General features: G+C 40.8%; 1 protein-coding gene across 14 annotated transcripts in view; it reads right to left on the bottom strand.

Annotated features, from left to right (window-relative positions):
• REPS2 (RALBP1 associated Eps domain containing 2) overlaps positions 1–13666 on the bottom strand; it is a 274803-nt gene that overhangs the window by 100099 nt on the left and 161038 nt on the right. For 8 of the 14 annotated variants that reach the window (XM_057496022.1, XM_036912894.2, XM_036912895.2 and 5 more), the window contains exon 13: positions 12160–12296. The exons of the other annotated variants lie outside the window; for them this stretch is intronic. In XM_057496022.1, coding sequence (XP_057352005.1) covers positions 12160–12296 — 137 coding nt within the window. The remainder of the gene's footprint in view (positions 1–12159; positions 12297–13666) is intronic. 14 annotated transcript variants of the gene reach the window in all.

The raw sequence follows: 13666 nt of genomic DNA, 5'->3' as shown, positions 1-13666 counted from the left end.
GATTAAACATCACAAAAACAGAGGCACTGGACATCAGGGGCCCCCCTAATGTGATGAAGTAGGAAGTACACAGCATCACCCTGATTCTAATCAAACCTAGATCTACCTACCAGTTTATAGAAATACAGGCAATGGAAGAACTGACAACCAGCCAAATACAGAATGTAGAAATGTCTATAGAGTGGCTGATTTTCTTATGAATGAATTATCAATGGGGGCCAGGGGAAGACACAGATTGAAGGGGGATTAAAAGACTTAACAGATGTCAAAACAAACATAATGTGTGTGTAGCCCTTGTCTGGATCCTGATTTGAACAAGCCACTATAAAAAGACATACTTCAGACAATTCAGGGGATCTGAACACTAGTTAGATATCACATGATATAAAGGGATTATTAATTTTGTTACATATGATAAAGGTTTAGTGGTTAAGCATTTTTAAAAAATAAGGCCTTAGCCATTACAGATACACTAAAGTATTTATGTATGAAATTATACACTATCTGGGATTCACTTCAAAAAATCTGGGGGTGGGGGTTCTCTATTTTTACATACACTTGAAATTCTGCATAATACAATTTTCAACAGAGTAGCTTGTGTGCAGAACACATATAAAAGAATGAAAAAATTATCAGTACTGACATGGACACATTTACAAGAAATAAGAAACATGCACAATGTGATGCCAATTATTTTAAAGATAAAAAACATGAAATTGATGTCATAGGTACACATATACATTCATAAATTAACTAGAAATGTCAGAGGGATACATTCCCTGGGGGAGACACTGGGCCTGGTGGGGATGAGGTTAAGGAACAGATTTATAAGGTTCAAATTTTACACAAAGGAGAAGTATTTGTTAATTACTCAAATGAGTCTTTGAAGCATTTTAAAAATAAAGGTTATACTACCACTTCCCACTGCATCCTACAGAAATTCTAGTCCTGTTCCTCTGCACACTCCCTCATTAAAGCACTCATCTGGCAAGTACAGCTGTGAAACTGGAAGGCAGATATAAAGGAGAAAGCACCCTACCTAGTGGCAAGACTGGACATACCCTCACTCTGGCAAGCTTTTGTAGACCTCTTCTAAGCCTCTGTCTTCTTACAGCAGGCACCGAATCACAGCACTGTACTAATGTAGACATTTTCATACAACTCATTGTAAAAGAAAAAACCCTGTGAGTAGAGAAGGGAACAGAAAAAGGCAAAACAAAGGAAAACAAAACAAAAGATAGCACACTGCAACCACACCTCCCAAAGACTGAGACTGGCATGTATCTAGATGAGCATGCTCAGCACAGCCACAAAGAAGCTTGGAAGGATCTGGACTTTACTTTTACTTCCAAAAATGTTCAATTTTTTTTTGTTATCATTAATCTACAATTACATGAAGAACATTATGTTTACTAGGCTCTCCCCCTCACCAAGTCCCCCCCACAAACCCCATTACAGTCACTGTCCATCAGCGTAGTAAGATGCTATAGAATCACTACTTGTCTTCTCTGTGTTGCACGGCCCTCCCCTTTCTCCCACCCCCCACATTATACATGCTAATCTAATACCCCCTTTCTTCCCTCCCCCCCCCCGTTCTCTGTCCCTTCCCACCCATCCTCCCCAGACCCTTTCCCTTTGGCAACTGTTAGTCCTTTCTTGGGTTCTGTGATTCTGCTGCTGTTTTGTTCCTTCAGTTTTTCTTTGCTCTTATACTCCACATATGAATGAAATCATTTGGTATTTGTCTTTCTCCACTTGGCTTAAAATGTTCAATTTTTATTTGTCAATTAACCTCAATAAAGTTGGAGGAAAAATAGTTAAGACATTAACCAACCTGATCTATAGATTCACTCACTCACCACCAAAATCCCAACCAACTGGCTTTTTTTTTTTAACAGAAACTGACAAGCTGATCCTAAATTTCATATTGGAAATGCAAGGGACCTAGAATACCTAAAACCATCTTGAAATGGAAGAATAAAGTGGGCAGACTCACATGTCCAGTTTCAAAACTTGCTACAATTCAGCAATAATCAAGACAGCATGGTACTGGCATAGTGACAGACATATAGATCAATGGTGTAGAATTAAGAATTCTGAAGTAAACCTTTATGTTTTAGGTCAACTGATTTTCAAAAGGGTACCAGGAAAACTAAATGGGGAATTAATAGTTTCCTCAACAAATAATGCTGCGGCAACTAGATAGATACATGCAAAAAAATGAATTTGGACCTCTCTCTCATACCGCATACAAAAATCAACTCAAAATGGAACATGGACTGAAATTTAAGAGCTAAAAATACAAAACTTTTAGAAGGAAAGAGGAATAAATGTGGCCTTGAGTTATGCAATGACATGACAACAAAAGCACAAGTGACACAAGAAAAATCAACTTGGACATTATCAAAATTAAAAACTTCTGCACTTCAAAGGACACCATCAAAAAGGTTGAAAAGGACAACCCAAAAAATGATAAAAAAAAATATTTCTAAATTATGTACCTGAAAAGTGATTTATGTCCAGAATATATAAACAACCCTTACAACTCAGCAAAAAAAAAAGACAACCAGATTTAAAAATGGGCAATGATTTTGAATAGACATTTCTCCAAAGATGGCATAAATATGGCTAATGAGCACATGAAAAGATGTTCAACATACTAATCATCAGAAAATGCAAATCAAAACCATGACAAGATACCACTTTATACGTACCAGGATGGCTAAAATTGAAAGAACAGACAGTAACAAGTGTTTCAATGATAGGAAGAAATTGTAATCCTTATACACCATGAGATGGTAAATTGGCCCAACTGCTCAGAAAAATAGTCCAGTAGTTCCTCCAAATGTTCAACAGTTACCACATGAATTTCTGAATCCACTCCCAAGTATATACCCAAAAGAAAACATGTTTGAACCAAAACTGTACATAATTGTTCAAAGCAGTAGTATTCATAAGTTAAAAAGTGGAAATGACCAAAATGCCATCAACTGATAAATGAAAAGTGCCACATCCATACAATATAATATTACTCATTCATAAAAGGAATGAAGTACTGACACATGCTGTAATGTGGATAAACCTTACAATCATCATGCTAAGTAAAAGCAGCCAGTTATAAAAGACCATATATTGTATGATTCCATTAATGTGGAATGTCCAGAACGGGCAAATTCATAGGAACAGAAAGCAGATTAGTGGTTGCCAAAGGCTTAGGGGAGAGGAATGACGCTAATGGGAGTGGGTTTTCTTGTGGGGTGAGGAAAATGGTCTGAAACTGGCTAATGATGGTGGTTGCACACACTATGAATATACTAAAAGCCACTGGATTGTATCCTTTAAAAGAGTCAACTTTGGAGTATGCAGAATATATCTCATTAATGCTTTCATTAAAAAAAAATGTCCAGACTGCCAAACTAAACCCTTGATCCAAAAGTTTGGGGATGGGGCAGGAATCCTATAATCCTGCCCGATTTCTTAATCCTACTAGAGTTTAAATGGGAACAAGTAGCTCTTGCAGGAATGATACAATAAGGAAATCTGTAAGATCAAAGCCATTAGTGTGGCCAATTTCATCCTTTAGAGAACTTCAAAGGTAAGTCTGGTCTTGAGAACATCTCTTATTCCCCAAAGTTTTGCCTATTTCTCAAGTTACAGAAAGAAATATTCATTTGTAGTAAACCCAGGGCAGACTCTTCTCAGCCCCTCACTCAATAAATACACCCCAGTTACAAGTTAAGATAGAGCCCTTATCACAACACTTTGCCCATCTGCACATCTTACAGTGGGGGCTCTGGGAAGCTCTCCACAACTACTCCTCAGTGTTGCAGAGCACTGAAGAGGAATCTGAACATATCAGGGCCTTAAAGAATGCTCTGGAATAGTTCTATCATTTCACGCATTCTAGGTGGCGACAGCACAGTGGCCATAGAGATCCCCTGGCTACAGAATGGGAGGCAAGCTTGAAACAGGAAAACTCAGTCAGGGAGGACACCTCTGGTACTCTCAGGCACCATCTGGTCACTGCACCTGAAGAGTGAAAAGCAGAGTTTTTCTAACAGGTAATATCTGTACATGAGGCAAAATTTAAAAGATACAAATGGGTGTTCAATGTAAAGTAAGTTTCTCTCTCACTCCTGTCCGTAGTCATCCTATTCTCTTCCCCAGAGGCAACCACTGTTACCAGTTTCCTAAACATCCTTCTGGAAACAGTCTATACTTTTAAGAGCATATATATTCTGTGCCATCTGTTTTTCACTTAAATTATCTCAGATAGCTCTCCATTTAGTATAGTGAACTTATTCCTTTTAACAGCTTTGTAAAATTATTGATGGCAGGTCACCGTCATCAATAAGAGTGGAAGGAGGGGAGTTCCTACCATACACAGTGGAACAGAAGAAACTTCTTTTACAAAAAAAAAATTACCTTATGAAAACAACTGTTTCAATGAGGAAAAGGAGGTTAGGGTCTATTAAGTACTGCCTTCACAGTGTGATGTTTCTTACAGGAATTTCAGGAATAAAATATGTTTCATGGTGGTTACGTATAGAGCTATAAAATCTAAAGGGCACTGACCAAGCCCCGGGTCTGCCTGCTGCTAAATCCTATCCACCTGTGTCATCACTGACTTGGACTTCCTTGCCCATTTTTGTTTTCTCTCGAACCCAGCAGCTGTGTGAGACATTGAGAGGAGGGCTCTACAACCTGGATCGGCTATGACAAAAGTAACCTCCCTTTTACACACAGCCATCACTGCATATCAACTTCTCCCTGTGAAAATACACGCTCTAGGTGTAATGCCTGCATCTACTCCCTAGAGCCCCCTGGGACAATCCAGATGCCTCTAAGTCACAAGTTCATACTCTCATTACAGATACCAAGGTTAAAGCCAACTGTCCCAGGCTGCCAAAGCTGGCCATGTTCATTTTTATGTTATTCTTTCACATATCCCATATAAAATTTTAGTTATTCTTTCCCATATCCCATATGAAATTCCCATGTTACCTATGTTCATAAATCTGAAGGCATTAATGCCACCCACTTCCAAGCTAACTCCCTTAAATCCTACCTGAAGCCTACCCCAGTCTGTGGACTCTCCTCCCCTCAGGCTCTCCAGTCTTTTACCCTATTTGCTGCTTCTCTGTTTGTATCAACATCATCACTCCTTTGGGAACAACTGTCTCATCTTTTTCATTTCCCTTACATTCTTGCTTCTTTGGATCTTCTCTCCCTCCTACTTCTGCTCCACACCATTATTCTGCTGGAGGCCACTCTGCCTGAGCAACTTAGCCTCCTTTACTCTGTTATTCACAGTCCTGTGATAATACACTGGCTCTCTTTTATCTTTCCCCTTTAACTCAAGTCCACATCTTGATTCATCTCATGTTCTCTTCCCCTCTTTTCTTTACCTGTCCTTATCCTTCTGTTGTCATCAACAGGGTCACCCAGGTAGAGTCTGTCTTAAGTGGTACAGTTGGCAGAAAGACAGGTACTGGGAGCTATAAGGACACCAGCCCAGTTCATCAGCAATTAGCTTACCTTCCCCTCAGCCACCCTCACATTCCCAAGTGCTCGAGGTAAGAACACTGCAGAAAAAGTGAAGAGGAGCAGATGGTCCCTGTGATCAGGCAAAGAGATGTAGTAACAGAAATTGAGTAAGCCTTCTGAGCAGGCAATTCACAAAAGAAGAAATATGAAAGGCCAATGGTACGAAAAGATGTTTAGCCTCACTAGGAATCAAGGAAATGCAAACATTTGCTGATGAGATTGATAATGACTAATAAGATGAACATGAACCAGTGCTGACATGGGTGTGAAGAAGCCCTCTCAAACAATATTAGCAGTGGAGTAAGTTGATCGGTAGAGGTTTCCTATAACGCAGTTTGGTGACATATACTTACACTTCAAATGTCTAGGGCCTTTGACTCAACAACTCCAACTTGTAGGATTCAGCCCAACAAAATAAGTAGACAAGGAAACAAAGAGATAGATCAAAGGCATTACTAACCTCTGCCTTGTTTATGACACGACAGCACACTGAGCTTGGTGGGGGGAGCCAGGGAAAGGGAGGTTCATGCCTGGAAAGGGGGGAGGAGGAAGGGGAGGAGAAACAGAGGTAGAGGGGGAAGGGGAGGAGAAGGGGCCGGGGAAAGACAGGGAGTGGAGGGAGCGCAGAGGGTGCCAGGAGGCCACAAGGGCAAACAGAGAGGCTCACAAGGGACGCTGCGAGAAAGGAGCAAGGAAAGTGCACTCTGAGGCCAGTTGCACGTGAGCACGAGAGGAAAGTGTGGGGAAGAGACTGGGAGAAGGAGAGCAGACAGGTGAGAGAAGAATCTCTCCAAAGGCACAATCAACCATGGCACATCTGTATAACATAAGCCTCAAAAAAAGATGACGCAGTTCTCTACTCTGAACCAGAAAAATGGTTAACTGAGAAGTTCAGGACACTGGCCAGTAAGCATAGTGTGAGCCAGCTTATCTAAAGTGACACAAAGACAAGTGCAGCAGAGGGGTTACTACATGGGTACCATGGTGCTCACTGGGTGCACTATTGTGACAGATTTATACTTCACACTTTCTTGTCAGAATTTTAATAAATAATTTCTAGCAATATGCAAAACACTAAAATTCTACATAATTTTGACAGACCCTTGTACTTTCCTGTGAGAATTAACCAACATGGAAAAAAATTAAGTAGATGCAGGCCCCACCTGCTTTTTTGTTTTTTTGTTTTCTGTTTCTTTGTTTTATTTTAGTATAATCCACAATTGCATGAGGAACATTATGTTTACTAGACTCCCCCCTTCACCAACTCCCCCCCACAAACCCCATTACAGTCACTGTTCATCAGTGTAGTAAGATGCTGTAGAATCACTACTTGTCCTCTCTGTGTTGCAGAGTCCTCCCCTTTCTCCCACCCCCCACATTATACATGCTAATCATAATGCCCCCTTTCTTTTTCCCCGCCCTTATCCCTCCCTTCCCACCCATCCTCCCCAGTCCCTTTCCCTTTGGTAACTGTTAGTCCATTCTTGGGTTCTGTGAGTCTGCTGCTGTTTTGTTCCTTCAGTTTTCCTTTGTTCTTATACTCCACAGATGAGTGAAATCATTTGGTACTTGTCTTTCTCCGCCTGGCTTATTTCACTGAGCATAAAACCCTCTAGCTCCATCCATGTTGTTGCAAATGGTAGGATTTGTTTTCTTCTTATGGCTGAATAATATTCCATTGTGTATATGTACCACATCTTCTTTATCCATTCATTTACTCATGGACACTTAGGTTGCTTCCATTTCTTGGCTATTGTAAATAGTGCTGTGATAAACATAGGGGTGCATCTGTCTTTTTCAAATTGGGCTGCTGCATTCTTAGGGTAAATTCCTAGAAGTGGGATTCCTGGGTCAAATGGTATTTCTATTTTGAGCATTCTGAGGAACCTCCATACTGCTTTCCACAATGGTTGAACTAACTTACATTCCCACCAGCAGTGTAGGAGGGTTCCCCTTTCTCCACAACCTCACCAACATTTGTTGTTGTTTGTCTTTTGGATGGCGGTGATCCTTACTGGTGTGAGGTGATATCTCATTGTGGTTTTAATTTGCATTTCTCTGATGATTAGCGATGTGGAGCATCTTTTCATGTGTCTGTTGACCATCTGAATTTTTCTTTAGAGAACTGTCTATTCAGCTCCTCTGCCCATTTTTCAATTGGATTATTTGCTTTTTGTTTGTTGAGGTGCATGAGCTCTTTATATATTTTGGATGTCAACCCTTTATCAGATCTGTCATTTATGAATATATTCTCTACACACTGTAGGATACCTTTTTGTTCTATTGATGGTGTCCTTTGCTGTACAGAAGCTTTTCAGCTTGATATAGTCCCACTTGTTCATTTTTGCTTTTGTTTCCCTTGCCCGGGGAGATATGTTCATGAAGAAATCGCTCATGTTTATGTCTAAGAGATTTTGTTGATGTTTTTACTAAGAGTTTTATGGTTTCATGACTTACATTCAGGTCTTTGATCCATTTCGAATTTACTTTTGTGTATGGGGTTAGACAGTGATCCAGTTTCATTCTCTTACATGTAGCTGTCCAGTTTTGCCAACACCAGTTGTTCAAGAGACTGTCATTTCCCCATTGTATGTCCATGGCTCCTTTATCGTATATTAATTGACCATATATGTTTGGGTTAATGTTTGGAGTCTCTATTCTGTTCCACTGGTCTGTGGCTCTGTTCTTGTGCCAGTACCAAATTGTCTTGATTACTGTGGCTTTGTAGTAGACTTTGAAGTTGGGGAGTGAGATCCCCCCCCCTTTATTCTTCCTTCTCAGGATTGCTTTGGCTATACAGAGTCTTTGGTGGTTCCATATGAATTTTAGAACTATTTGTTCCAGTTCGTTGAAGAATGCTGTTTGTAATTTGATAGGGATTGCACTGAATCTGTATATTGCTTTGGGCAGGATGGCCATTTTGACGATATTAATTCTTCCTAGCCCAGAGCACGGGATGAGTTTCCATTTGTTAGCATCCTCTTTAATTTCTCTTAAGAGTGTCTTATAGTTTTCAGGATATAGATCTTTCACTTCCTTGGTTAGGTTTATTCCAAGGTATTTTATTCTTTTTGATGCTATTGTGAATGGAATTGTTTTCCTGATTTCTCTTTCTATTAGTTCATTGTTAGTGTTTAGAAAGCCACAGATTTCTATGTGTTAATTTTGTAACCTGCAACTTTGCTGAATTCCGATATTAGTTCTAGTACTTTTGGAGTGGAGTCTTTAGGACTTTTTATGTACAATATCATGTCACCACCTGCTTTTTATACTACAGAAATGCTCTGCTCTTCATGTGATCAATTTAAAGGGCTCATTAAAATTTCATTTGTATATTGGGAACAAGACAGGGATGCCCACTTTCCCCACTGTTATTCAACATAGTACTGGAGGTCCTAGCCACAGCAATTAGACAAAACAAAGAAATACAAGGAATCCAGATCGCTAAAGAAGAAGTCAAACTGTCACTATTTGCAGATGACATGATATTGCACATAACAGCAAAGGACACCATCAGTAGAACAAAAAAGGAATCCTACAGTATGGGAGAATATATTCATAAATGACAGATCTAATAAAGGATTGACATCCAAAATATATAAAGAGCCCACGCACCTCAACAAACAAAAAGCAAATAATCCAATTAAAAACTGGGCAGAGGAGCTGAACAGATAGTTCTCCAAAGAAGAAATTCAGATGGCCAACAGACACATGAAAAGATGTTCCACATCACTAATCATCAGAGAAATGCAAATTGAAACCACAATGAGATATCACCTCACACCAGTAAGGATCACCACCATACAAAAGACAAACAACAACAAATGTTGGTGAGGTTGTGGAGAAAGGGGAACCCTCCTACACTGCTGGTGGGGATGTAAAGTAGTTCAACCATTGTGGAAAGCAGTATGGAGGTTCCTCAAAATGCTCAAAATAGAAATACCATTTGACCCAGGAATCCCACTTCTAGGAATTTACCCTAAGAATACAGCAGCCCAATTTGAAAAAGACAGATGCACCCCTATGTTTATCACAGCACTATTTACAATAGCCAAGAAATGGAAGCAACCTAAGTGTCCATGAGTAAATGAATGGATAAAGAAGATGTGGTACATATACACAATGGAATATTATTCAGCCATAAGAAGAAAACAAATCCTACCATTTGCAACAACATGGATGGAGCTAGAGGGTTTTATGCTCAGTGAAATAAGCCAGGCAGAGAAAGACAAATACCAAATGATTTCACTCATCTGTGGAGTATAAGAACAAAGGAAAAACTGAAGGAACAAAACAGCAGCAGAATCACAGAACCCAAGAAAGGACTAACAGTTACCAAAGGGAAAGGGACAAGGGAGGATGGGTGGGAAGGGAGGGAGAAGTGGGGGGAAGAAGAAACGGGGCCTTATGATTAGCATGTATAATGGGGGGGGGGGCACAGGGAGGGCTGTGCAACACAGAGAAGACAAGTACTGATTATACAGCATCTCACGACGCTGATGGACAGTGACTAATCAGGTATGTGGGGGGGACTTGGTGAAGGGAGGAGTCTAGTAAACATAATGTTCGTCATGTAATTGTAGATTAATGATACCAAAAAAAAAATTTCATTTGTGTAAACCTGTACTGAAAAGACAATGGAATTAGACTATGAATATAGGTAGCACCCACCTAGCTATTCCTTGGCATTTATCAAACCAAAATACTTTCCCTCTTGAAGCTGCATCAACCTTGAAGATGTAAAAAGAAGTTGCCTTAATGCAAGTTCTTTCAAAAGCAGCCCCTGAGACAGGGGCTTGGAAACAGGTATTTTATTTGAGTGTCGGGAAAGGGCAGGAGGGAAGAAAGCCAAGAAAAGGTGTGCTAATGAAAGGGATACCACAGCAGGCAATGAGGATTTGGCCCCTCTGCGAGCCCTCTGAGAAAACGTGGAGAGCAAATCACAGAAGTGTCCCAGTGGGGGTCAAGGAAATCAGGGGCTTTACCCTCAAGACTCCCTTTCCTCAAGGGTCCTCTGTGGGAATGAGTGCCTCTGGGCCAAACATGCTGCTATTTGGATTAGGTTCATCATCTCACCAAACCCCACATTTCCATGGAGTTTTGGCCATATGTTACAGATTAGGAATCTGAGGTGCAGAAAGATTAAGCCATTTGCTGAAAATGAAGTAGTTAATAAGCAGCTAAGCTGGACTCCAAATCCACCTTTCTCTTCCACCACATGATGCAACATTGTAAAAGCCCCAGCACATCCATTCCCCAACAGAGCTGGCACTCCCTGTGGGGTTACACAGCCGGAGAGATGCTTGCACGTTTCCAGCCTCTCTCCTTGCAACGAAAGCGTACTGAGATAGCTTCCCAGGTTGTTTTAATCTTCTTGCATCCACAGAAAAATCGTCTAGGTCATAATCCACCAGCCATGTGAAATTTTTATAGCATCATCATCCATGGCTACTCCCACTCCAAATACCAGTTACTATGAAATTATGCCAGAATTTGGATCAAAGTATGGGGGAAAATTCAAGGCAAATTTTTATCTGATGAACTCATGGCAGAAAATCAAATTTCAGGGAGTTCCAGTATGTTAAAAAGTAAAAAACAATCTATAACTTATTATGAGGAGAGTACTTTATTAGAACAACTAAAACATGCTGAGCTCTACCAGGACACAGAGGTCAGGCTAATGGGTCAGCCAAGGAAAGTCTTTTCTTGCTTTAGTAGAAAAGATAATAATCTTCAAATAACTAGCATCTGAGACTGGCTTGATTTAAAATGCACACAGATACAGAAAAAGTTCCAGGAAACCACTGTATTTATAGCTTGCCTGCATTAGTCAGTGGAGCGGCCTTGCTGCTCTCAAAATAACACCTGGGAAGGCACAGTGTCCTAGCACCCTCACTAAAGCAAAGGTGTGGTTCTCATCTGCGGTCCCATAGGTTCCCGAGGAGGATGCCTCACACTTCCCAGGGAGCCAGGAGAACACACAGGCCCCTCCAACCTCCCCCACCTCTAGCCCAGCTGTTCAGCAGCTGGCTCAAGTACACCCCAGCCCAGGAGCTCCAGAGGAGCCCACCTGAAGGAGCCCTTGCCCTAGACTCCTCCACCAACCACCTACCATCAGTCAGATTTAGAAGGCAGAGACCCCTTAAACATCATACCCTACAGGACACAGGATCTTTGCCTTAAGGATAAAGTGCACGAGAAGATTCTGGCCAGGTGCTGATTACCAAGATCTCTCACAGAAGAACCACGTTAAGGGTCAGAGGAGGAAAAGACAGACAGAAATCTTGTGAACAAATTACCATGAGGCAGAGAACAAGACCCCAGTCATACCCTCAGTGGGCTGTCTAGGATCGAAGATGTTTATCCTCTTGGTAAAGAATTTCTTAATTCTTGATCCACAGCAAGTGTGGGCAAGGTTCCAGGCACATGTGAGTATCTGTGTGCCCAGAGCTGCCTTCCCTCCCAAGAACGCCATAGCAACATGAAGGCCTTCCGGGAATGGGCAATGGCCAGGTCTGTGCGTTCTCTGGACTCACAAAGGCCTCTGTGGCAGACACCCATCCACTGAGTGCAACAGGAAAGGGAAGGGCTGGGGAGCAGAGAACACTTCACCTGGCATACTGGGCTGGAAGACTTTATTCAGATCCAAGGAGGAGGCTCTGGAATGGGTTTTCTGTGGCCGCGGTGGCGGGGTGGGAGGATCCTCACCCCTTTTCATGGCCTCTTCTATGGAGGTGCTAGAGTAAGATCTGCAGCAAAATAAGGGAAGGTCAGAAGGGAGACAGCAAAGCTTTACTCTGAAGTTGGGTTGAAATGGTAAATACCCACAAAAGCCTGCAAAAGGACTGAGGAGCTCCCAGAGCAACATGAATTCTGGCATCCCTTAGATGCCACTATCTGCACTAACTGCCGAAACCGAACAAGTCATAATCTTTTTTAACCTCTTTTCTCTGATTATGCCTTAGACCTAAATTTACCCAAAAGGGAAAGCTTCCTATAAACTCTAATCAGTTTCCATTGGAGTTAATGAGAGTAACATGTAAACGCTTCCTGCTTAGGTACTTCTTTATTTTAATAGAAGGGTTTCATGGTATTAACTGACTGCAAAACTTTCCTCCTGTTCACATGCAAATGGAATTGGGACAGATAAGGTGAGAGTAAGAATCAAATGTTCAAGGGCATATGCCACAAATGAAATTCAGGAGAGGAAAACACATCAATTAGGTTGAGAAGTCTAGGTTGTCTAACCATGAGAAATATGGGTTTTTGGAAATTTTCAAAGCAAAAGGCTCCTCTCAACCTTCTCCTTCAATCTGTATGAAGGCAGTAGCTAACTAGGCAGCTTTTGAGATTTTAACTCCAATGACGACATTGAAAGAAAAAGGAACTAAATAACTTGCCAAAGGTCACACAACTAGGAAGTTACACAGGTCCCATTCAAATTCCAGTCTCTCACTGCTTCTAGCGTATTTTTCTCACTGTATTTTTTTAAACATTCTAATAGGGGATGAAACCTTTTGGCAGTAGCAACTAGACTGTTTATATTAGAGACCTACTTACTTGCTAAATTAACTCAACTCAGTACTAGTTCATTGCTAAGGAATAGGTTTGTGGACAAGTTCCCAATAGTTTTCCAAGAAGTGGATGTGTACATCTGCTCTATTCAGTGTCTGAGCTAACTTCATTTCAAAGAAGAAAATGACCTATGAGTCAGAGATATGTCCTAGCAACAAATTTACCACAGAAAACTGTTCTCAGTACTTAGCTCTTCAAGTGATAATTATGAAATTAGAATCTATCAATTACTATTAAGCAACTCCCGCTCTTGTAAAGCAAGTTTTCTCACAGCAAGTTTTTCTTTTCCTAAGTTTCTCAAGGTTTCTTTGTGGTAGTTGAGTTTTGTTTGTCATGCAAGGTTGCAATTTTTAATAAGGCCACTGTAACAGCATGTGACATGCTCTGGGGTGGTCCCTGTAATATAACTGGCAAGACAGGCAAGACAAAGGCATGCAGGAACTAGCAAGAAGACTGTTCTAATACTTTCAACCAAAGGAAAAGGGAATTGGTATGAAAGGACAGTTTTCAAATGAGATCACTTGATTTAAGAAAGAAAATTAGA

The sequence above is a fragment of the Manis pentadactyla genome, chromosome X, assembly GCF_030020395.1.
Source record: "Manis pentadactyla isolate mManPen7 chromosome X, mManPen7.hap1, whole genome shotgun sequence".
Taxonomy (NCBI): domain Eukaryota; kingdom Metazoa; phylum Chordata; class Mammalia; order Pholidota; family Manidae; genus Manis; species Manis pentadactyla.
This window is presented reverse-complemented; position numbering and strand designations above follow the sequence as displayed.